This window comes from Carcharhinus amblyrhynchos, chromosome 10, assembly GCF_965287045.1.
Source record: "Carcharhinus amblyrhynchos chromosome 10, sCarAmb.v2.hapA, whole genome shotgun sequence".
Classification (NCBI taxonomy): Eukaryota; Metazoa; Chordata; class Chondrichthyes; order Carcharhiniformes; family Carcharhinidae; genus Carcharhinus; species Carcharhinus amblyrhynchos.
Genome location: NC_137333.1, coordinates 27,040,603 through 27,065,868, shown reverse-complemented (window position 1 = coordinate 27,065,868; position 25,266 = coordinate 27,040,603). Strand labels below are relative to the sequence as shown.

At 41.4% G+C, this 25,266-nt stretch overlaps 1 protein-coding gene across 4 annotated transcripts in view; it reads right to left on the bottom strand.

Annotated features, from left to right (window-relative positions):
- gpr180 (G protein-coupled receptor 180) overlaps nt 1-25,266 on the bottom strand; it is a 145,571-nt gene that overhangs the window by 12,316 nt on the left and 107,989 nt on the right. For all 4 annotated transcript variants that reach the window (XM_080198146.1, XM_080198147.1, XM_080198148.1 and 1 more), the window contains 2 exons: nt 22,737-22,894; nt 10,191-10,382 (listed from right to left, as the gene is read on the bottom strand). In XM_080198146.1, the coding sequence (XP_080054272.1) occupies nt 10,191-10,382; nt 22,737-22,894 (350 nt within the window). The remainder of the gene's footprint in view (nt 1-10,190; nt 10,383-22,736; nt 22,895-25,266) is intronic.

Sequence of the window (25,266 nt, the reverse complement as noted above, 5' to 3'; positions counted from 1 at the left end):
CTATTGCCTAGGTTGATCTACAAGGGGAGGTCATAGGCTGACTCACCTGGGTAATTAAATTCATGACTGGAAGCACCTCATGTACTTTCCTATTGGTATTGAATTTTGTTTTTACTCATACCTACACCTTCAGTGATGCCAAACAGCATAAGCAGCAATTAATAAAACCGAGTTAAGCAATTCCACAACCAGTGGAACAGATCTAAGCTTCGCAGTCCTGCCATATTTAGCTGTGAATGTTGGTGGTGATTAAACAACTCACTGGAAGAGAAGGCTCCACAAATATTCCAATCTTTAATGATGGAGGAGCCCAGCACATCAATACAAAAGATAAGACTAAAACATTTGCAACAATCTTCAGCCAGAAGTGCTGAATTGATGATCCATCTTGGCCTCCACCTGAGATCTCCAGTATCATAGATGTTAGTTTTCAGCCAATTCAATTCATTCCATATGAAATCAAGAAATGGCTGAAGGCACTGGAAACTGTAAAAGCTATGGCTTGGACAAGATTCTGACAATAATGGGGTGGCATGGTGGCACAGTTGCTAGCACTGCTGTCTCATAGCGCTAGACACCCAGGTTTAATTCTGTACGTGTGGAGTTTGTACATTCTCCCCCGTCTGCGTGCATTTTCTCCAAGTGCTCCGGTTTCCTCCTACAGTCCAAAGATGTGCACGTTAGGTTGATTTGTCGTGTTAAATTATGCCTTGGTATCCCAAGACATATAGATTAGGGGAACTATCGGGATAAATATGGAGGTAAATACACAGGGATAAGGCCTGCGTAAAATGCTCTGTCGGAGAGTCAGTGCAAACTTGATGGACTGAATGGCTTCCTTCTGCATTTCAGGGATTCTATGATATTCTCATTTTTAGGTATACCTGGTGTTGCTCTGCCATGTCATCTTGCACTCTTCATTGAACCAGGGTTGATCCCCTGGCATAGTGGTAATAGTAGAGTGGGTAAATGCCGGGCCATGAGAATACAGATTGTGGTTGAGAATAATTGTTGCTGCTCATGGTCTATAGCACCTCATTGGAGGCCCAGTCTTGAATCGCTAGATCTATTCAAATTCATAGTACTGAAGACTTGTGCTCCAAAATTTGCTGCTCCCCTAGCTAAGCTGTTCCAATACAGCTACAACACTGGCATTGACCTGCAATATAGAAAATTTCGCAGGTATGTCTTGCACACAAAAAACAGGACAAATCCAACATGGCCAATTAATGCCCCATCAGTTTACGCTTGCTCATCTGTAAAGTGATGGAAGGGGTCATCAATACTGCTATCATGTGGCACTGACAGCTTAGGTCCCACCAGGATCATTCAGTTCCTGACTTCATTACAGCCTTGGTTCAAAAATGGAAAAAAAGGCTGAACTCCAAGAGAGCAGAGTGACTGCTTTTGACATCAAGGCAGCATTTGACCAAGTATGGCATCAAGGAACCCTAGCAAAACTGGAGTCAATAAGAATCAGGCGGAAAACCCTCCACTGTTGGAATTACACTTGGCACAAAGGAAGATGGCTGTGGTTATTGGAGGTCAAGCATCTCAGCTCCAGGACATCACTGGAGTTCCTCAGGATAGTGTCCTAGCCCCAACCATCTTCAGCTCCTACATCAATGACCTTCCTCCCACCATAAGGTCAGAAGTGGCAACGCTCACTGGATGTTCAGCACCATACATGACTCATACTGAAGCAGTCTCTGTCCAAATGCAGCAAGCCTTGGATGGCTGGTAGCACAGTGGTTAGCACTGCTGCTTCACAGCTCCAGGGTCTTGGGTTTGATTCCTGGCTCCAGTCACTGTCTGTGTGGAGTTTGCACATTCTTCTCGTGTCTGCGTGGGTGTCCTCCGGGTACTCAGGTTTCATCCCACAGTCCAAAGATGTGTGGGTTAGGTTGATTGGCCGTGCTAAGAAATTGCCCCCTAGTGTCCAGTGATGTGTAGGTTAGAGAGATTAGTGGGTATAATATGTAGGGATATGGGGGTAGGGCCTGGGTGGGATTGTGTTCGGTGCAGACTCAATGGGCCGAAGGGCCTGTTTCTGCATTGTAGGGCTCTATGATTCTAATACCCAGGCTTGGGCTGACAGGTAGCAAGTAATATTTACAAAAGTGCCAGGAAATGACCATCTCCAACATGTTGAAGCTAACCACTGCCCCTCAAAATTCAGTGTCATTACCATTGCTGAATACTCCACTATCAACAGCCTGGGGGTTATCGTTGACCAGAAATTGTACTGGACTAGCCATATAAATACTGTGGCTAAAAGAATAAGTCAAAGACTAGGAGTTCTGCAGGGAGTAACTCAAATTCTGACTCCCCAAAGCCTGTCTGCCATCTGCAAGGTGCAAGTCAGGAGTGTGGTGAAATACTCTCTGTTTGCCTAGATGAGTGCAGCTCTAACAACACTCAAACTCAAAACCATCCAGTACAAAACCGCCCACTTGATTTCTACCTTTCTACAAACATTCAGTTGCCTGCAAACACTAAATCCATCCAATACCAATGAGCAATAGCAGCAATGTGTACCATCAACAAGATGCACTGCAGGAACTCACCAAGGTTCCTTACGCAGCACCTTCCAAATTCACGACCACTATTATATAGAAGAACAAGGGTAGCAGATACCTGTAAACACCAACACCCCCTGGAAGCACCCCTCCAAGTTACTCATCTTTACTGTTGTTGGGTCAAAATCCTGGATTTCCCTCCCTAACAGCATTGAAGGTATATCTATACCTATACCTCAGGGACTGTGGCAGTTCAAGAAGACAGTTCATCACCATCTTTTGAAGGAATGGGCAATAAATGCTGACCTTGCCAGTGGCGCCCACATTCTCACAAACAAATTGAAACAAATCTTGAAATCAGTCAAAGATCAATTTCATCACTCTACATGATCTCTCGAGGCATTTTCCAAATGGCAATAAGTTATTAATCTTAGGAACTGTAGGCAGTGTCAACGGGTGGGAGACTGTTTTGAGTGATGGACTGGGCTTTGTTTAGGACCCTTTGTAATTTCTTGCTGTCTTGGATAGAGCACAAGCTGTACCAAGCTGTGATACAACCAGAAAGAATGCTTTCTATGGTGCATCTGTAAAAGTTGGTGACAGTTGTAGTGGACATACCAAATTTCCTTAGTCTTCTGAAAAAGTAGAGGCATTGGTAGGCTTTCTTAATTATTGTGTCAGCATGGGTGACCAGGACAGATTGTTAGTGATCTGCACACCTAAAAACACGAAGCTCTCGACCATTTCTACTTCATCCCCATGTAGATAGGGGCATGTCCTCCACTATGTTTCATGAAGTCGATGGCTATCTCTTTTGTTTTGCCAGAGTCTATTATCAAAGATTTCATAACTCGGCATTTGGAAGGCAGTGGTATAATCAGACAAAGTCAGCATGGATTTACTAAAGGAAAATCATGCTTGATAAATCTGTTGGAACTTTTTGAGGATGTAACTAGTAGAGTTGACCGAGGAGAACCAGTGGATGTAGCTTATTTAGACTTTCAGAAAGCTTTCGATAAGGTCCCACATAACAGACTACTATGCGAGGTTAAAGACATGGGACTGCAGGTAATGTCCTGAGATGGATAAAAAGCTGGTTAGCAGATAGGAAGCAAAGAATTGGCATAAATGGGTCCTTTTCGGATTGGTAGTCAGTGACTAGTGGCATTCCGCAGGGATCTGTACTAGGACCCCAACTGTTCACATCATATATTAATGATTTGGAAGAGGGAACTGAATGTATTATCTCTAAATTTGCAGATGATACAAAGTCGGGTAGGAGGGTAAGCTGCGAGGAAGATGTAGAGATGCTTCAGCGTGATTTGGACGTGCATGGCAGATGCAATATAATGTGGATAAATGTGAAGTTATCTACTTTGGTAGCAATAATAGGAAGACAGATTATTACTTGAATGGGTGTAAATTGAGAGAGGTGATACTCAACAAAACCTTGGAGTCCTCATGCATCAGTCACTGAAAGTAAGCGTGCAGGCGGTAAAGAAGGCAAATAGTATGTTGGCCTTCATAGAGGGAGGATTTGAGTATAGGGATAGGGATTTTTTTTGCAATTATATAGGGCGTTGGTGAAGCCACACCTGGAGTACTGTGTGCAGTTTTAGTGTTCTTATCTGAGGAAGGATGTCCATGCTAGAGAGGGAGTATAGCGAACGTATACCAGGCTGATACAGGTCTGTCATGAGGAGAGACTAAGTCGGTTTGGATGATATTTACTGGAGTTTAGAAGAGTGAGGGGGATCTCAGAAACTTATAAAATTCTAACAAGATTAGACAGGCAGATTCAGAAAGAGTGTTCCCAATGGTGGGGGAATCCAGAACTAGGGATCATAGTTGGAAGGTAAAGGGTAAACCTTTTTTAGAACTGAGGTGAGGAAAAATTTCTTCACCCAAAGGGTACTGAATGTGTGAAGTTTACTACCATAGAATGCAGTTGAGGCCAAAACGTTGTCTGATTTCAAGAAGATATTAGATATAGCTCTTAAGGCTAAAGCAATCAAGGGAGGAGTGGGAGGATCAAGATATTGAATTCAATGATCAGCGATGATCATAATGAATGGCAGAGCAGGCTCGAATGGCCAACTCCTTCTAGTTTTTATGTTTCTATGCATCCTTTCCAATGCATCAACATCCTTCTGTTAATGTGATGACTAGAATTGCATACAATACTTCAAATGCAGCCTAGCCAAAGTCTGAAACAGCTGCAGCATGATTTTCCAATTCCTATACTCAACACCCTGACCGATGAAGGCCAGCTTGTCATATGCCTTTTTGACTACCTTGTCCACCCGAGTTGCTACCTTCGGGAGCTGTGGATTTGCACACCTAGATCCCTCTGTATGCTAATATTTTTAAGAGCTCTATCATTTATTGTATATTTTCCTTTTGCAGTAGACTTTACAAATCGCATCACCTCACATTTGTCTGGGTTAAATTCCATGTGCCATCTTTCGGTCCAGGTCTCCAGCCAATTTACATCTTGCTGTATCTTCTGACAATCCTCCTCACTATCCACCACTATCCAAATTTTTGTATCATTGGCAAATTTATTAATCAGACTTCCTACATTTTCCTTCAAATCATTTATATACATATATAAACAACAGAAGCCCCAGCACACAGATCCTTTGGAACACTGCTTGTCACAGACCTCCATTTAGAAAAGTATCCTTCCACTGATACTCTCTGTTTTCACCTTCTCCATCAGCCTACCATGAGGAATCTTAAGGCTTTACTAAAGTCCATGTATACAACATCCACTGCCCTGCCCTGGTCAATTTTTCTTGTCACTTCCTCAAAGAACTCAATCAAGTTTGTGGGACACAACCTCCACTTCACAAACCAGGCAGCCTATCGCTAATAAGCCTATTCTCTTCTAGATGTGAGTACATTCTGTCCCTAAGAATTTTCTTCAATAATTTCTCCACCACTGATGTAAGGTGCACAGGCCTGTAATTTGACAGATTGTTCCTCTGTTTAAGAAGGGCAGAAGAGACAATGTTAACTATTCTCCAATCATCTGGTACCGTGCCCATGCCTAAAGAGGAGACAAAGATTTTGGCCAAGGCCTCAGCAATTTCTTCCCTCGCCTCTCTCAGTATTCTGCATAGACCCTATCTGGCCCTGGGGACTTGTCCACCTTAATGTTTTTCAAAACCTCCCATACCATCTCTCTTTTTATCCCAACACATCCTAGGATGTCAACATCCTCCTTTCTACACTCACATCTACCACATCCTTCTCCTTCGTGAATACTGATGCAAAGTACTCGTTAAGGGTCTTACCCATCTCATCTGGCTCCATGCACAAATTCTCTCCACTGTCCTTGAATAGACCTACTCTTTATCTTCCTCCTTATATTTGCATAAAAAGCCTTGGGATCCTCCTTAATACTACCTGCCAAGGACATTTCATGGCCCTTGTTTGCCCTCGTAAGTCTCCGTTTAAACACTTTTCTGTTATCTTTATACTCAACAGCCTTATCCATTTTCAATTTCCTAAAATGTATCGCTCTCTCCTTTTTCACTAAGCTCATGATCTCTCTCGTCATCCAGGATTCCCAAATCTTACCATCTTTACCCTTCACTTTTACAGGGACATACTTGTCCTGAATTGTTAACAACTGACTTTTAAAAGACTCTTAAAAGATGTGGGTTTACCCTCAAACAGCCACCCCAGTCTACATTTCCGAGCTCCTGCCTAATTGTGTCGTGGTTAGCCTTCCCCCACTTTAGTACTTCCACTCTGGGACTACTTCTATCCTTTTCTACAAGTAGCTTGAAACTTGCAACTGTGGTATGTTTCTGATTTTAGATGTGGCGCTCACAAATCCATGTATGCAGTTAATTTAGGTAATTGGATCAGGAATTGGCTGGCGGGTAGGAGACAGAGGGTGGTGGTTGATGGTAAGTATTCGTCATGGAGTTCAGTTACGAGTGGTGTGCCTCAGGGATCTGTTTTGGGGCCACTGCTGTTTGTAATTTTTATAAATGATCTGGATGAGGGTATAGTTGGGTGGATTAGTAAATTTGCTGATGACACCAAAGTCAGGTGTGGTAGATAGTGAGGAAGGGTGTCTTAGTTTACAGGGGGACTTGGACAAGTTGCAGAGCTGGGCCGAGAGGTGGCGGATGGAGTTTAATGTGGAAAAGTGTGAGGTAATTCACTTTGGCAGGAATAACAGATGTGTAGAGTATAGGGCTAACGGTAGGACTCTGAATAGTGTGGATGAACAGAGGGATCTAGGTGTATGTGTACATAGATCCCTGAAAGTTGGGAATCAAGTAGATAGGGTTGTTAGGAAGGCATACGGTGTCTTGGCGTTTATTGGTAGGGGGATTGAATTTAGGAGCCGCAGCGTTATGTTGCAACTGTACAAGACTCTGGTGCGGCCGCACTTGGAGTATTGTGTGCAGTTCTGGTCCCCACATTATAGGAAGGATGTGGAGGCTTTGGAGAGGGTGCAGAGGAGGTTTACCAGGATGTTGCCTGGTATGGAGGGGAGGTCCTATGAGGAGAGACTGAGGGATTTGAGGTTGTTTTCGTTAGAAAGAAGGCGGCTAAGAGGGGACCTTATTGAAACATATAAGATGATTAGAGGTTTGGATAGGGTGGACAGTGATAGCCTTTTTCCTCGGATGGAGAAAGCTAGCACGAGGGGGCATAGCTTTAAATTAAGGGGTGGTAGTTATAGGACGGATGTCAGGGGTAGGTTCTTTACCCAGAGGGTGGTGAGGGATTGGAATGCCCTGCTTGCTGCAGTTGTAAATGCGCCTAGTTTGGAGGCGTTCAAGAGATCCGTGGATAGGTTTATGGATGGAAAGGGTTTGGTTTAGGTTAGAGGGTCATTGCTTTTTAACTGGTCGGCGCAACATCGTGGGCCGAAGGGCCTGTTCTGCGCTGTAATGTTCTATGTTCTAATTGTATGCTGCATGATGGGCAAAGGTACATACATGATCTACCTGCTTCTCTTTTCCTGCCACACAGTGTGTAAGTTTTCTCCCTTTGCAGCAGCCTCGTTGACTTTTGAAATACTATCTATTCCAGCCTAGAAGGATTCGGAAGCAGAGAAAGTCATGGCTATGGTAGCCTTCACATCATTGGCAGCACCATCCTTGTCCTACTCTGAGACTGCAGATTTCTGTAAGCACCTACTTTGTGAAAAGATGAAGCATCTACTGTTCCTGGTTTAAGCTAATGGAAAAGAAATGCTCCCTGTGGATAACATCTCATGTTGATAACTGAAAAGATTTATAAAGAAATAATTCTCTACATTCATTTGATTTTGATGACAATTTGATTTTAATACTATTTTAATATTTTCAGTAAATATCTCATTTATTTTTGTCTCTGCCTTTTTTTGCAGTGTTTTTTATTACTTTGGGAAGAGTTTAAAGTTCAATATAGCTACAATGTTTCTTTTTCCAATCTCAGAGCTTTTAAGAATAATACAGAAATTTATAGTATAAAATAGGCCCATTTTACCCTAAATGTAGCCCAAGGTAATCAAAGTTGATACTAAATCTTTGCTACAGCAGTCCAACACTAATCATACCTTCATATTCAGGGGATTTTATAAATATAGTGGAAAAATCATAATACTCAAACTTAACAAGTTAAAATGGTTTTTCCATAAAACATACTATGCAATAACACTCAATCTTGCACAAACTAAGCAAGAAACATATTATATAGAACCTACACCACAGAAACACAGCATTTTCCCCAACTGATTGAATTACATTTGTTCATTGTTTTATACCTGGATGCCATAACTTTTATTATTTGGATGCTTGTGCGGGCATCAAATCAAACAGTCTCCTTTCAAAACCGGAAGAGATGCCTTGTTAAACATTTCTGTTGCAACGTTGGAGCTAATTAGTTAGTTAAGATTTAATTGAACTTCATTTTCAATTACATTGTAATCCATCTTTGAAAGTACTAACAGCCAAAATACTTACACTTCTAATGCTACAAAATTTAGGATTTGTGTAATTACAAAGAACAACCCAGCACGGGAAACAGGCCCTTCAGCCCAACAAGCCCGCGCCGCCGCATCACCCTACACCTATTCTACCCTGCGTATCTACAAATAGAACCCCTGACTTAGCCAGATTCAAACAATTATAATTGTTTGAACCCATCCAGTAGGTCCATAAAACCAACACTGATGGTTTAACTGTTGTTGAAGTGTGTCATTCATATGCTTTATCTTTTTAGTACATTATGGGCAAAGTTTTGCCTGAATTTGGTTTTAGGATTGGATTTGCATCCAGTGAAGATTTATTTGCTCCAGGTCTGACTAGCAGTGACAAATATTCAAATATAATTTCTGCACAGAAATTATCCCAACTTCTCCCTTTTTCCTTCTTTCTTTCCTTTTAGCAGACAGCAACATAATAGTTTGGCAAAATCCACCGCCAGTTTTACATTTGCTTTATTTGACTGCATAAAAGGAAGCACTGCAAATCACACACTGACATCAGAATCTAGTTCTCTGATACATACTGCCCAAGTTAGACTTCGAATGGTAAAAGAAGTCTCCAAAGGTTTGTCTCATTACTTATACAGGAAAAAGTCTCACAACACCAGGTTAAAGTCCAACAGGTTTATTTGGTAGCAAACGCCAGTAGTTTTCAGAGCGCTGCCCCTTTGTCAGGTTAGTCGGAATTCTATTCACAAACAGGGCATTTAGCCTCTGATCTTTGGGTAAGCATTCTCCAAGGTGGCCTTCATGACAAACGACAGCGCAGAGTCACTGAGCAGAGACTGATAGCCAAGATTCGCACACAAGGACAGCCTCAACCAGGATCTTGGGTTCATGTCACATTATCTGTAATCTCTACGACTTGCCTGCACTTGCAAAATCTCACAAATTGTCCTGCCTGGAGACAATACACATCTCTTTAACTTGTGCTTAACACTCTCTCCACTCACATTGTCTGAACCTTTAAGATTTGATTACCTGAAAAGACTTGCATTCCAATCATCATTTTATAAATTGAGTTTGTATCTTTATATGCCCTATTTGTGAATAGAAATCCCACTCACCTGATGAACAGGCAGTGCTCCGAAACTAGTGACTTCTGCTACCAAATAAACTTGTTGGACTTTAACCTGGTGTTGTGAGACTTCTTACTGTGTTTACCCCAGTCCAACGCCAGCATCTCCACATCATTACTTATAGCCTGAGACCTGCAGAAATGGGAGTGACTGCTTCTGATTTCTTGCTGAGATTGACTTTGCCTATTTTATCTTCCTCACAGAAGTGTCACACTGTTGATAAATATGGGCAGAAATCAACATTTTTAAGGATTCCCTAAATTTGAAAGTGCTGTTCCCCTTCTAATTGACGCTGCCTCATACATAGCTACCAAGTACTGCCATTATCAGGGAAGCAAAGGTTCCATCCTCAGATTTCTCTGGAGTAAATGTGCTTAAAAATAGATCAGAAAACGTTAGTGTTTAAACCTGTAATTATTGTGAGTAAATTAGGAACTTTGGTATGTATTGAATTAATCTAATATCATTGTTAATGTTTTCTTTACAGGTGCATGATTTATTTCCAGTGATCACAGAATCCTCCAGCTTCTAATTCAAATGGAAAGTGAGGTTAACAACTTAATCCAGATGCTGACTATAAAAGTTCATACCCACCTTAGCAAAGCTGATGTAGAAATCTCTCTTAAGTGCGCTTCTTTCCATAGTAATGATCTGGTAAAGACTAGAGGCTAAGAGTAGGGCCAGACACACCTGTAAGACAATGAGCAACAGAGCTGCCATGCTCTGGTGTGCATGGTAGCTATGGTGATCAGTATCTTCAAACTGTTCCCAAAGCAATAAAACACCCTGCAAAAATAAAGCAGACACAAAAATTAAACAGGTCTTTACTGAAAATATTAAAATAGTATTAAAGAAAAATAAATGCTATACTTTTGAATCCATTTTGAACTATTAATAATCATAAATCAGTGGGACCTCCAATAATTTCTTGTATGGACCTTCAATGCAAATACCACACAAGTCCTGTTATAAAGACACAGAAACAACTTCAGCAGTTTTTTTATGGTTGTGGTTATGCAATGTTGTATCTAGCATATCAAACTAATAGGTAAATGTTTAATTGGACATTGCTTGAACTCAGGAGTTCACTGTTCTCCAATCTACCTTTAATCTCCTTCTTCATATAAACCACCCAAATCATATTAACGGTCACCCTCTTGGCTTTGCCATCTCACCTGCCCTTGCTACTAATATTGGGTGGAATTTTACAAGGTTAATTCTAAGTGTCCAACTAGCATGAAAATGTGAGAGTTCCTGATCCATTTTTGGGCGCGTTTTCATGCCCAATCTTATGCACTTATTCATTGAAAATACAGGCTTGACTGTTTCTAGCTGCTGAAGGCTGGGCTTAATTCATGCAGACCTTTGTGTGCAACTATAGAGAGAGCTATTGCACACATACAGACCCCGAAGCTGCACATGGGCAATTTCAGCAGCAGAGGTCTGACAGACTGCAGGCAGCCTCACAAACTCCCCAACCCCCACAATCTTAGTGATCTACAGCCGATTGTGAACTCCACACCACCTGAGATGCTGCAGATGGGCAGGCGAGCTGGTAAAATTCAACCCATTGTGTCAATCACAGATAAACCATCACTGATCGCTTTTTTATATTGCTCCCCATCCACATCACCCTTTCCCCTCCAAACTCTACATTCTCTGTCAGTTCTGAGGAATAAATTCTCCCAATTTACTTCCTCCTTTTAACCTTTGGCTCTCTAGTCACTGCAACCTTTCTGCAGCTATCAATCTGCTCAACCATACACTTACTCCGTTTATAATGCCCCAGTCCCCAAAAAAAAAGTTATTTTCTCTGACCCTAGCTTTTGTCATTCGTGTGACTCTCAAATCCACTCTCTGAAGTCCAAGGAATGTGGACTTGATTTGATATGGAAGACAACTAGTAGAGACATTCACTGCTGGGTTATACTGTTGGGTCCTATTCTTGCCTACTAACATCATTCACTATTAAAGTATCATCCTGGACAGAAAAAAATAACTCTCCTTTTCTCTACTGCAAACAGTCTTCTTAAAACTGGAGCTTTCCCTCCACCCTCATCTTCAAGTAGTATAAGAATTTCATAGGCTTCTTTGTCACTAAGATTGAACCTATCTGATCATTTGCCTTTGTTACTTCCCTCCATTTATCTGGTCAACAGGTCAAGGATTCTCAAAGATACCACCCTGTGATACCCCTGAACTTGCCACTTTCTCTCATCCCCCCCTTTATGCCCATCTTGTTGATGAAATCCGCTTCCTATTCACTTGATCCATTCACATTAAACCATTGATCACTCAACTTCCATTCCAGGCTCCCATGTTATCTGATGTTGTTAACAGTCTCCCTCCTCAGATACACTCCCTCTCCTCCCAATCTGAGTAATCAATCCTTTCCTCAAAGAGCTAAACCTTAACCCCTCAGTCTTTGTAAACCACCATCCCATCTCAAACCTCCCTTTCCCCTCCAAAGTCCAAGTGTCGCTTCCCAAATCTATGTTCATTTTTCCTGAACTCCACATTTGAATTCCTTGAATTAGGTTTCTGTTCCTACCACACCATCCTTCTCCAACACATTTCCAACACTGTCCAGCTGGGTCTGATAGTACTCACTCGATTTCATTCTTATCTATCCTGTTGTAGTGAAAGGACCAGCTGCGATGCCTGTTTCTGCATTGTTTCTTCTGCTGTCTCCCAAGGATCTATCTATAGCTCCCTCCTATGTTATTTACATGTTGCCCTTTAGCAACATCATCTGAAAATATAGTGTTGGTTCTACATCTAGCCCTATCTCGCCACCACCTCTTTTGACCTGTCCATTGTCCCTAAATTGTCAGGCTGCTTGCCCAACATCCAGTACTCCTCAAATTAAATGTTGGATAGATCAAAGTCATTGGGTGGAATTTTCTATGCTGGAGACTGAGGTGGTCGGCAGGAAGGTTTGGCATGGTATTCAATGGTCTGACTTACCTGCCCAATCTTTTGCTTTTTAGCTCAATAATGCATCAACAAGGAGCTTGTTTAATCTTGTGATGGGGCGGCAGGCATTTGTCCGCCCTGCTGTTATTTCATGGCATTGAAAGTTCTGGCATCATATTTAAAAGGCATCTGCACAGACATGCAGGCTAGGTATGTTGTCAAGTTCTACTTAATCATGGCACCCAACAGGATCAAACCACTCCACAGTTGAGCAAGGCTTCCCCAGCAATTCCACTCTAAGCCATCCAGGGAAGGTAGGGAGTCCTCGTTCCTCAGTATAGGAACAGCAGGTTCTCTATCTGACCGTGCTGGCCTTGGAGGAGTTAGTCAGGGAGGTCAGCGCCCATTGCAAACAAAAAATGACATGCTCCATTGTGCAGGAAGATAATGAATGGCCTGATGTGCTCCATCAAGGCAAGTGAAATGTATACTCACTCCTAAACACACACTGTCAATAAGGGGCATTACATCGTCAAAGAATTAGAGTCCACAGGGATGTCACATACTATCAGCACTGCACATCAGCCACATTAAGCTCACCATCTCATGTATGATCCTGTACAAACTGTGTTTTTATCCCCTACTGGGGAGGACCCAGCAGACACAGATGCATGCAAGCCTCTGAAGTACTCTTTCATCCCTTGTGCTCTTAGTCAATCCATGTGTCATTAGGCATGACAAGATCTCCCATAACACAAATGAGAGAATGGAGGCTGGAAGCGAGATCCCTACTCTGAGGACACTCTCCTCTCACAAGGAGCAGGCGGCAAGCTGGATATGATAGAGATCATTCCTACATGGAAGGCTGGATTGGCCTCCCCCAACAAGTCAGTGACGATCAATCCAGTATACATTAACAACATGCAGCTAAGATTGTGAGCATCCTATACTTTTTGGAGCCTCCCTATTTAATCAATAATTTCTCTGTATTCCAGCTAACAAGCAAGAAAAGACAGAGGAAGAGCTCCAGCAAGTGCCTCAGCCCCCGTTCCCAAACCACTTTAGATGGGGAGGCAGAAGGGCCATTAGGTGAAGACCTCTGTTGTTATGGACAGGAGAAAGGGGCAAAACTGAATTTCTTTATTCTCTCACTGTCTGTCCATATGCAGAGTTGTCTTTTTTTTAAAGCAATCAGTGGCGCTTATTTGAAAAACCCTTTATTTGAATAGTCAATTTTTAAAATGACTTGCAGCAAACTCTTGGAAGTTTAGCTTAATCACACACACAAACCCAGGATGGGGGTGGAGATACATGCACAGCTTTACATTAGCATACAGTAATACAGAAAAGAGGGATTTTCCAATGATGAAGTTAACAATAAAAAGAACCACAATGTAGTTAAAAGAACCACAGTGGCTACATATTGTTGATGTATACTGGATGGATCCTCACTAAGTTATTGGGGAAGGCCAATCCAATCTCCCATGTAGGAATGATCTCTATCCTGCTCCTTGTGGGAGAAGAGAGTCCTTAGGATAGGTGTCCCACCTCTGAACTTCATTTTTTCACTTCTGTTATGGGAGATTTTGTCCTGCACAAAGACAGATGGATTGACTGTGAGCACAAGAGATAGAGGAACAGTTCAGAAGCTTGCATGCCTTTTATGTTTGCTGAGTCCTCCCCATTAAGGGATAAAAACATATTTTAATTGATATCAGTTCACGTGATTGTCAGAATCCAGAATGTCGAAATCCAGAGGGGACTTCCCTCAGTGAGAAGTTCCAGTTCAGGTGGGTTCTTGGCTGACAGCAGAAGTGCGGAATTTGGATTCAATAAAAGGAAAACTTGGAATTAAGAGTCTACCGAAGATCATGAAATCATTGTTAATTATCTGAAAAACCTATCAGGTTCACTAACATCCTTTAGTGAAGGAAATCTGTCATCTTTACTTGGTCTGGTTCACAGGTGACTCCAGAGCCAATGTGGTTGACTCTCAACTGCTCTTGGGCAATTTGGGATGGGCAATAAATGCTGGCCAGCCAGTGATGCCCATGTCCCACAAATGAATAAAGAAAATGTGTCCTGGACCTGATGAGTTCCATTCTAGAATGTTATAGAAAATGGCTACAGAGGCTTTGGATGCACTGGTAGTAATTGTCCAAGAATCCTTAAATTCTGGAAAAATCCCACAGTAACTATATGCCAGTAAGCTTAACTTTTGTCATTGGGAAATTATTACAGTCCATTATAAAGGATGTAATAGCAAAGCATTTAGATGTACCATTATGTAATCAAGCAGAGTCAGCATGACTTCATGAAGGGGAAATCATGCCTGACAAATTTATTTGAATTCTTTGAAGTGGTAACGAGCAGGTTAGATAAAGGTGAACCAGTAGATGTAATATTCTTGGATTTTCAAAAGCTTTGATAAGGTACTACACAGAAAGCCATTTAATAAGATAAGAGCCCATGGTGTTGGAGGTAGTATCAGACCGGCTAACTGATAGAAGACAGAAAGCTGGAATAAAACGTACATTTTCAGGATGGCAACTTATAACTAACTAATGGAGTGTCGCAGGGATCAATGCTGGTACCATAATTATTTCCAATATACTTTAATGACTTGGACAAGAGAAATAAATGTACAATTGTCAACTTTATAAATGACACAAAAAGAGGTGGGAAAGCAAATAGTGAGTACGACATAGAAGGACATAGACAGTTTAGGTGAATGGGCAAAATCTTGACAGTTGGAATATAATGCAGAAAAATATGAAATTATGCACTTTGGTAGAAAGAATAAAAGAGCTGAATATTATTTAAATGGCGAAAGATTGCAGAAAACTGCGGTAGAAGGATGTGGGAGTCCTTGTGCATAAAACACAAATAGCTAGCACGCAAATTCAGCAGATAATTGGGAAGGAAAATAAAATGTTAGTCTTTATTTCAAAGGACATGGAATATAAAAATAGGGAAATCTTGCTATAAGTATGCGAGACATGAGTTAGACCACACCTCAAATACTGTGAACAGTTTTGATCCCTTTTTCTAACGAAAGATACACTGGTATTGGAGGCAGTACAGAAAAGTTTTACTAGGTTGATTCTCGGTATGGAGGGAGAAGTAAACAAAGAAATAATTAATGTATGTAAAACTGGTTACAGCAATTATCATGGGGGATTTTAATCTACATATCAAACAGGTCAGTCAAGGCAGCTTTGAGGAGGAGTTCATAGAAGGAGGGAGCAAGCTATCCTAGATCTGGTCCTGTGTGATGATGATGTGGAGATGCCGGCATTGGACTGGGGTAAACACAGTAAGAAGTCTCTCAACACCAGGTTAAAGTCCAACAAATTTATTGGGTAGTAAACACCACTAGCTTTCGGGGTTTGCCTCTTTGTCAGGTGAATGGGAGTTTTGATCACAAACAGAGCATATAAAGGCACACACAGTTTACAGAATACTGATTAGAATGTGAGTCTTTACAGCTAATCAAGTCTTAAAGGTGCAGACAATGTGAGTGGAGATAGCATTAAGCATAGGTTAAAGAGAAATGTATTGTCTCCAGACAAGACAGTAAGTGAGATGTTGCAAGCCCAGGTAAGTCATGGGGGTTACTACCAAATAAACCTGTGTAATGAGACAGGAATAATTAATGATCTTACAGTTAAGGATCCTCATGGAAGACGTGTTCACAGTATGGTTGAATTTAAAATACAGATGGAGCGTGAGAAGGTAAAATCCAATACCAGTGTCTTGTGCTTAAATAATGGAGACTACAAAGGGATAAGGGAGGAGTTAGCTAAGGTAAACTGGGGGCAAAAACTTAATGGTGGGACAACTGAGGAACAGTGGAGGACTTTCAAAGCGATTTTTTTTTTCACAATGCTCAGCAAAATATATACCAGTGATAAGGAAGTACTGCAGAAAAAGAGATAATCAGCCATGGATATCTAAGGAAATGCATACAAAGTGGCAAAGATTAGTGGAAGACTAGAGGATTGGGAAATCTTTAAAGGTCAACAGAAAGCCACAACAAAAGCTATTAAGAAGTTAGATAGATTATAAGAGTAAACTAGCTCAGAATACAAAAATAGATAGTGAAGGTTTCTACAAATATATAAAACAAAAAAGCGTGGTTAAAGTAAACATTGGTCGTTTAGAGGATGAGAAGTGGGTGTAATAACCAGAAATGAGGAAATGGCTAAGGCATTGAACAGGCATTTTCACAGTGGAAGACCAAATATCATGCCAAAAATTGATGACCAGAAGGCTATGGCAGGTGAGGACCTAAAAATTATTATCATGAAAGAGTAGTGTTGGGCAAGCTAATGGGACCAAAGGTCAACAAATCTTCTGGCCTTGATGGAATGCATCCCAGGGTGCTAAAAGAGATGGTGGAGGAAATAGCAAATGCACTTGTGGTAAGTTACCAAAATTCGCTGGATTCTGGGGTGGTTCCCGCAGATTGGAAAACAGCAAATGTGACCTCTAGGTTTCAAAAAGGAGGTAGACAAAAGGCAGGTTAGCTTAATTTCTTTAGTAGGGAAAATGCTTGAATCTATCATCAAGGAAGAAATAGCGAGACATCTGGATATAAATTGTCCCATTGGGAAGAAGTAGCATGGGTTAATGAAGGGCAGGTCATGTTTGACTAATTTAGTAGAATTCTTTAAGAACATTACATATGCAGTGGACAATGGGGAACCTGTGGATGTGGTGTATCTGGATTTCCAGAAGGTATTTGACAAGTTGCCCCACCAAAGGTTGCTGCATAAGATAAAGGTGCACGGTGTTACAGGTAATGTATTAGCATGGACAGAGGATTGGTTAACTAACAGAAAGCAAAGAGTGGGGGTAAATGGGTGTTTTTCTGGTTGGCAATTAGTGACTATGATGTGCCTCATAGATCAGTGTGCGGCCGCAATTATTTACGATTTACATTGATGATTTGGAGTTGGAGACCAAGTGTAGCGTGTCAAAGTTCGCAGATGACGCAAGATGAATGGCAGAGAAAAATGCGCAGAGGACACTGAAAGTCTGCAACGGGATATAAATAGTCTATGTGAGAGGGCAAGAGTCTGGCAGATGGAGTACAATGTTGATAAATGTGAGGTCATCCATTTTGATAGGAACAACAGCAAAATGAACGATTATTTAAATGGTAAAAAATTATAGTATGCTGCTGTGCAGAGGGATCTTGGTGTCCTTGTGCATGAATCACAAAAGGTTGGTTTGCGGGTGCAGCATGTAATTAAGAAGGCAATGGAACATTGTCCTTCATTGCTAGAGGGATAGAGTTTAAAAACAGCAAGTTTATGTTGCAGTTGTATAAGGTGCTGGTAAGACCAGACCTGAAGAACTGTGTATGGTTTTGCTCTCCTTGTGAAAGGATATAATAGCACTGAAGTGGATGCAGAGGAGATTCACTACGTTGATTCCAGAGTTGAGAAGGTTGGCTTATGAGAATAGACTGAGTAGACTGTGCATAATCATTGGAATTCAGAAGAATGAGAGGAGATCTTATAGAAACATAGAAGATTATGAAGGGAATAGATAAAATGGAAGTAGGGAAGTTGTTTCCACTGGCAAGTCAAACTAGAACTAGGGGGTATGACCTCAAAATAAGGGGAAACAGACTTAGGACGGAGCTGAGGAGGAACTTGTTCACACAAAGGGTTGTGAATCTGTGGAATTCCCTGCCCAGTGAAGCAGTTAAAGCTACCTCATTGGATGTTTTTAAAGCAAGGATAGATAATTTTTTGAACAGTAAAGGAATCAAGGGATATGGTGAGTGGGCCGATAAGTGGAGCTGAGTCCATGAAAAGATCAGCGATGATTTATTGAATGGCAGAGCAGGCTCGAGGGGCCAGATGGCCTATTCATGCTGCTAGTTCTCAAGTTCTTATGTTCTTATTATGAGGGGGTATTAAGAAGGTTAGGCGTGTACTCATTGGAATTTAGAAGAATGAGAAGTGACCTTATTGAGATATACACGATTCTCAGGAAGCTTGGCAGGGTAGATGTTGAGAGGTTGTTTCCACTGGGACAGTCTAGGACCAGAAGGCAAGATTTCAGAGTAATGGGTCACTTATTTAAGATAGAGATGAGGAGGAATTTCTTCTCTCAGATGATAGTGAATGTGTAGAATTCTTTACTGCAAACAGTTGTCGAGATTAAATACATTCATTAAGTATGTTCAAGGCTGAGGTGAACAGATTTTAAATCAGTGAGGGAATCAAGGGTTATGGGATAAGGTGGGAAAGTGGAATCTAAACATTATTTCTTTGTATAAAAAGAAGAGAATGTCATTAACTGCTAGTCAATACTGACTGGGCCATGCTAAATTGCCCTTTAGTATCAGAAAGACTAGCAGGGTTAATGCATGAGGTTATGAGGATAGGGCCTGGGTGGAATTGTGGTCCATGCAGACTCGATGGGCCAAATGGCCTCCTTCCGCACTGTAGGATTCTATGATATTGTCTCTGAGGATGACAGTTGGCTGAGCTTTCCCCTCAAACTTGACTGTGTGTTCACAAAGCGTGTCTTAATTAGGATCAAAAGACCAAGTTCTAGAGTCTATTATCAAGCTTCTGGTGATTGTCCTCCAGTGGAGTAGCTTTAAGAATAACTACAGATAACCAATTCTTGCACTTCTATCATGATTGCCTTCAATACCATGAGCAGTGCACTGGGAACATGGAGCTTTGTAGGATGCCTGCTGCCTCTACACAGCAGATACAGCCCTTGACTGTTTGACCATTGCATCCATTCTGACATGCCTTTGAAAGGACCAGATGCCATTTAAAACACTGCACTTAAACATAATGGATTCTCGCTTGAATGCACATCATTAATAAAAGTGCCAAAAGCTTACTCGTTTTGCATTAGACCCTCAAGTACAGCACTCAGCTCAGCAATGCTCTCCATCATTTGAACAGGATATTATAGGGTCCCCCTACAATCAGCCAAAAATTGCTGTATTGAACTCCTGCCAGATGCTCAGAAACCACTTCCTGATGGAATTTTTCTAGCTTGTTCCTCAAATGCATCATTTGCAGATGAGGTTGAAAATGGTTTTGTCCGTGTGAGACCAGCTTCCAATTTCCCCTGTCACGCACCAAGTTCCTCCCATCCTTCTAATTCCCCTTCCTCCTTTTACTATCTAGCCACACCCTGCTACGCTTAACCCCACCTTTTTCCATGTGAATATTCCTGTTCTCCCCCCAACCCCCCGAACCCCTTAAAGTTGATATCCCCATGTCGTTTGTCAATCTGACTTCTTCCCTTCTCAAGGCAACACACACCTTTAATTTTCAGGCCTTTTAACTTAAGATCATTCAATACCTCCCCCCACAACTTTCCAACTACTGTTGTACAGGATCCAGAGGCCTTTCATGGCTGCCACTATGCTCTCTGCCTCACAATGCCATGACTCAAAACCCCAGGACTCATTCTTTAGGTGACTGACCATGCCCCGCAAACCATGTCCCCCATCATCATCAGTGAACATCACTGTCCAGAAAGGCTTTCCCCTACCCAAGATATGCATGCCATTCAATCCCTCAGCATGCTCCTTGCCCCAAGACAGTCTCTTCAATATGCTCTTGACAGTGTGGCCTCAGTCCCACAACAGTCTCTTCAACATGTCCTTGACAGTGCAGCCTCAGCTCCAGCACAATCTCTTCAATTTGCTCCTAACTGCATGACTTCAGCACCATGATAGTCTGTTCAATATTTCCCTGACAGCGTGGCCTGAGCCCCAAGACAGTCTTTTTAATAGACCCACAAGAGTGTGGCCTCAGCTCCTGAACACTCTCTTCAATATGCCCCTAAAAAATGGCCTTAGCCACAAGAGATCTCAAATATGCTGCTGATAGCATGGCTTCAGCCCCAGGTCAGTCTCTGACTCTTCCTTAAACAGTCCCAGGACAGTCTTTCACTACTCCTCTCCCTAGTTCTGCCTCTGTCTCCCCCTCCACTTTCACTTCCTCTTCTTTGTCCTGCCTTCATTTCCTCTCATATTCTGGAAACTTCTCCCCCCACCCCCAGTCCTGCCTCCATCTCAACTTTCCCTGTTGGTTTTGCCTCCCATGCCCAGCCCTTGTAATACAGCTTGTTGCAAAGAATCTGTCAGTTTTGAGACAGTGAAGGTGTCGAGAGAAAAAAAAGAGGTTGTGGTGAGGGTAGAGCAGGGTGTCTTCAGTGTACACATAGAAACTGATGTTATGTTTTCAGATGATGTTGCTGAGAGGCTGCTTTAGAACAAAGAAAATTACAGCATAGGAACAGGCCTTTTGGCCCTCCAAGCCTGCACCGGCCATGCTGCTCGACTGAACTAAAACACATTACCTTTCCGGGGGCCATAACCCTCTATTCCCATCCTATTCATGTATTTGTCCAGACACCCCTTAAAACTCATTATTGTATCTGCTTTCACCACCTCCTCTGGCAGTGAATTCCAGGCACCCACCACCCTCTGAGTAAAATACTTGCCTTGTACATCTCCTTTAAACCTTAAATTAGACATATTCAAACTTTGCTGTATGGAAGATTCCCTGCAGATATTAACACACTATGTAGACCTCTATCATCCACAAAAATAATCAACATTGCATAATTTTTATCAAACTGTAACAGAAATAATAGGCTCGTAAAATACAGAAATCTCTTGATCTTTCTGATCCCTTAGGATCAGGAGATCCAATTTGAAAATCCATGACTTAAACCATTTCATCTTACAGCTTCTTTTAAAAAAAAATCTCTGATAATGTTTCTGGTCCTCCCAAATCTTGTGCACCTTTTATTACTCCCACTCATCATTCTGCTCATCTCCCTTTAAAAGGTTCTGAGGTGTTTGCTGTCACACATGATGGGCAGTACATAAATGCAAGCTTTTTAGCTAGTATCTTTTAGTGGGACTTGATGTTTGAGTTATAAGGAGAGGCTGGATAGACTGGGACTTTTTCCTCTGGAACTTAGGAGGCTTAGGGATGATCTTATAAAGGTCTATAAAATAATGAGGGGCATAGATAAGGTAGGTAGTCAACATCTTTTCTCAAAGCGAGGGGAATCTAAAACTAGGGGACAGAGATTTAAGGTGAGAGAGAAGAGATACAAAAGGGTCCAGAGGGACAATTTTTTTCACAGAGGGTGGTGAGTGTCTGGAACAAGCTACAAAGGTAGTAGTAGAGGCAGGTAAAGTTTTGTCTTTTAAAAAGCATTTATACAGTAAGATGGGTATAGAGGGATATGGGCCAAACATGGGCAATTGGGACTAGCTTAGTGGTTAAAAGAAGGGCGGCAGGGACAAGTTGGAGTGAACAGTTATTTCCATGCTGTAAACTTCTATGACTCTATAGCCACTAATAGGAAAAGTGCACACAAAAAGTAGCGGATTTTCAAAATGTTTTCTTCATATTTCCAAGAACTTCAATTGATGGAGGCAAACATAGGCAAAGAGGAGAGAAAACAAGAGCGATGGATACTGGTGAGAAGAAACAGTCAAAGCAAACAAGTTTGAGAACATTCATAAAAACGAATAAGGGAGTGGCAAGTTGAAAAAAAACAAAAGAAAATTCGCTCAGAACAAAAATCTCTTATGATTTGGTAGTCACACCTCTAAGATGGTGGAGTAGGTTATGTACAGAATGAAATGTCTCCTACATTTGTAGGGTACTGGTAGTCAGATAATCTGAAATAATGAATTAGTTGAATTTTGGACTTCGATGATTATTTTGATCTTTTTTGTCACAAAATCTGGATGATCACAGCCCTGAAATCAAACTTTGCACTGGATAAATCGTCAGCAGTTGTCTAAAGACTGTGGGGTCAACATTCAGAAATTTGCTTTGAGTTTACTCTTTTAATTCAAAGTTGTATTTTGGTTCAATTTAAAATCCATTTTTAGATATCTAAACCTTAACCTTGAATATGTTTGTTGTCCAAAGCACAACTTAGGATATTCTTCAAATTTTGTCTCATACTAATTGGTGGTTTACAAATCAAGAAAAACATTCACATTTACACTACAAATGAAGTTATGAGAAAGCCAAGTCACCCGAAATATATTAAAAATGTGCAAAACAATATTAGTTAGAGATTTTCAATGTAGCCTACATTTCGTTTTTGTTCAATACAGCACCAGTCTTTTCAAGTTTAGAAGTATGGCATGAAATTAATACTTGAAATTCTCCTTTTTATATTGGTAACATTTCCACTGACCTGGGTAATAACAGCTACAATGGCTATGGCAGTCGATGTTGGGGTTGAGTCCCATTGCAGGAGCCGACTTTGAGTTCTTCCCATTCTACCAAGAGTCCATCCCATACATAAACTCAGAAGCATATAGAGCATCTGAATCTGGGAGACCATATCACATACTGTTCAGGAAAGAAAGAATCAATTGTTTAGTTATTTCACGTCTGATGTGTCTTTTCATTTTGACTGAAATTTATAATTTGAGTTATAATACATATCCTGCTTTGAAAAGTCTTCAGATGGTCTTCCTTTATTCAAGAAAGGGAGTAGAGATAGCCCTGGAAATTAAAGACCAGTGAGTCTAACCTCGGTGGTCGGTAAGTTGATGGAGAAGATCCTGAGAGGCAGGATTTACAAACATTTGGAGAGGTATAATATGATTCGGAATACTCAGCATGGCTTTGTCAAAGGCAGATCATGCCTTATCAGCCCGATTGAATTTTTTGAAGATGTGACTAAACACATTGATGAAGGAAGAGCAATAGGTGTAGTATATATGGACTTCAACAAGGCATTTGATAAGGTGCCCCATGCAAGGCTTATTGAGAAAGTGACGGGGCATGGGATCCAAGGGAACATTGCTTTGTGGATCCAGAACTGGCTTGCCCACAGAAGGCAAAGAGTGGTTATCAGTGGGTCATATTTTGCATGGAAGTCAGTCACCAGTGGAGTGCCCCAGGGATCTGTTCTGGGACCCTCTTTGTGATTTTTATAAATGACCTGGATGAGAAAGTAGAGGGATGGGTTGGTAAGTTTGCTGATGACACAAAGGTTGGAGGTGTTGTGGATAGTGTGGAGGAGCAGCGAGACATTGATAAGATGCAAGACTAGGCGGAGAAGTGGCAGATGGAGTTCAACCCAGATAAGTGTGAAGTGGTTCATTTTGGCAGGTCAAATAGGATGGCAAAATATAATACTAATGGTAGGACTCTTGGCAGTGTAGAAGATCAGAAGGATCTTGAGGACGGAGTTCATAGGACGCTCAAAGCAGTTGCGCAGGTTGAAGCTGTTGTTAAGAAGGCTTATGGTGTACTGGCCTTCATCAATCGAGGAATTGAGGTTAGGAGTCGAGAGATAATGTTGCAGCTTTACAGGACCTTGGTCAGACCCCACTTGGAGTATGGTGCTCAGTTCTGGTTGCCTCATTATAGGAAGGATGTGGAAGCCATAGAAAGGGTACAGAGGAGATTTACAAGGATGTTACCTGGATTGGGGAGCATGCCTTATGAGGATAGGTTGAGGGAGCTTGACCTTTTCTCCTTGAAGAGACAAAGGATGAGGGGTGACCTGATAGAGGTGTATAAGATATTGAGAGGTATTGATTGGGTGGATAGTCAGATGCTTTTTCCCAGGGCTGAAATGTTTGTTGCAAGACGACGCAGGTTTAAGGTGCTGAGGAGTAGGTACAGAGGACATGTCAGGGGTAAGTTTTTCACTCAGAAAGTGGTGGGTGTGTGGAATGGGCTGCCGGCAACGGTGGTGGAGGCGGATTCAACAGGGTCTTTTAAGAGACTTATAGATAAGTACATGGAACTTAGTAAGATAGAGGGTTATAGGTAAGCCTAGTAATCTCTAAGGTAGGGACATGTTCGGCATAACTTTGTGGGCCGAAGGGCCTGTATTGTGCTGTAGTTTTTCTATGTTTCAGTTTCTAAAAACCCATTTAATCAAAACTGAAAAGCAAAAATATAAAAATTAAAATCCCTGTCTTAAACAAAAGGTGACACTGTAATGTCCACTATTAAACCATTTATTATATAATGTATACCATATATCATACTGAACTTTAAACTGATTTTTTTGTTACAGTGTTAAATGTGTTTTCCTCTTATATGTGCACAGAGTTATTGAATATATAACACTGTATCACTACTCCAGAGTAAAACACCGGACAGAAAAAAAATGACTCAAGCGAGACTCAAGTAAGAAAGGAAAAGTTCACTCATGGGTCCAGATTTTCATTGAGTAAGACCAAGTTCAGGGGCCTTTAAAAATGATAGGTGGGATCCAATTCTGGGATTCCCACTCCCATTCTTGGCAAATTTGGCTAGCAAGAGATAATAGTGTAGGTGGTCAGCCCATATGTAGCACTCCTGCCCTTGCGGGCGTGGGCATCTCAAATTCTCTTGCAATTTTGATAGAGTTAGATCCTTTTTATTAATTTAAATTATAAAATAAAGATCAAGACATGAAATATCTTTCCAGCACTCACCCTTCACACATTCCCCAAGTTCCATGCACACAAACCCATGCCACTTCATGCCTCCACTCCCCCCCATAACCTCCATGTCAACCCGTGCATGCACCATCCATCCTTTGCCCTTACGCCTGCCATGCTACTGCACCCAATATCTATTTCAGGACCGATGCAAGGACAAGATAAAGTAATCTTGAATGAAATAAAGTTCTATTGAAAAAAATATTCTCATTCATAAAAACCCATTTACTACATTTATACTTCAACTAAATAAAACCTTATAGCAACAAACATTTC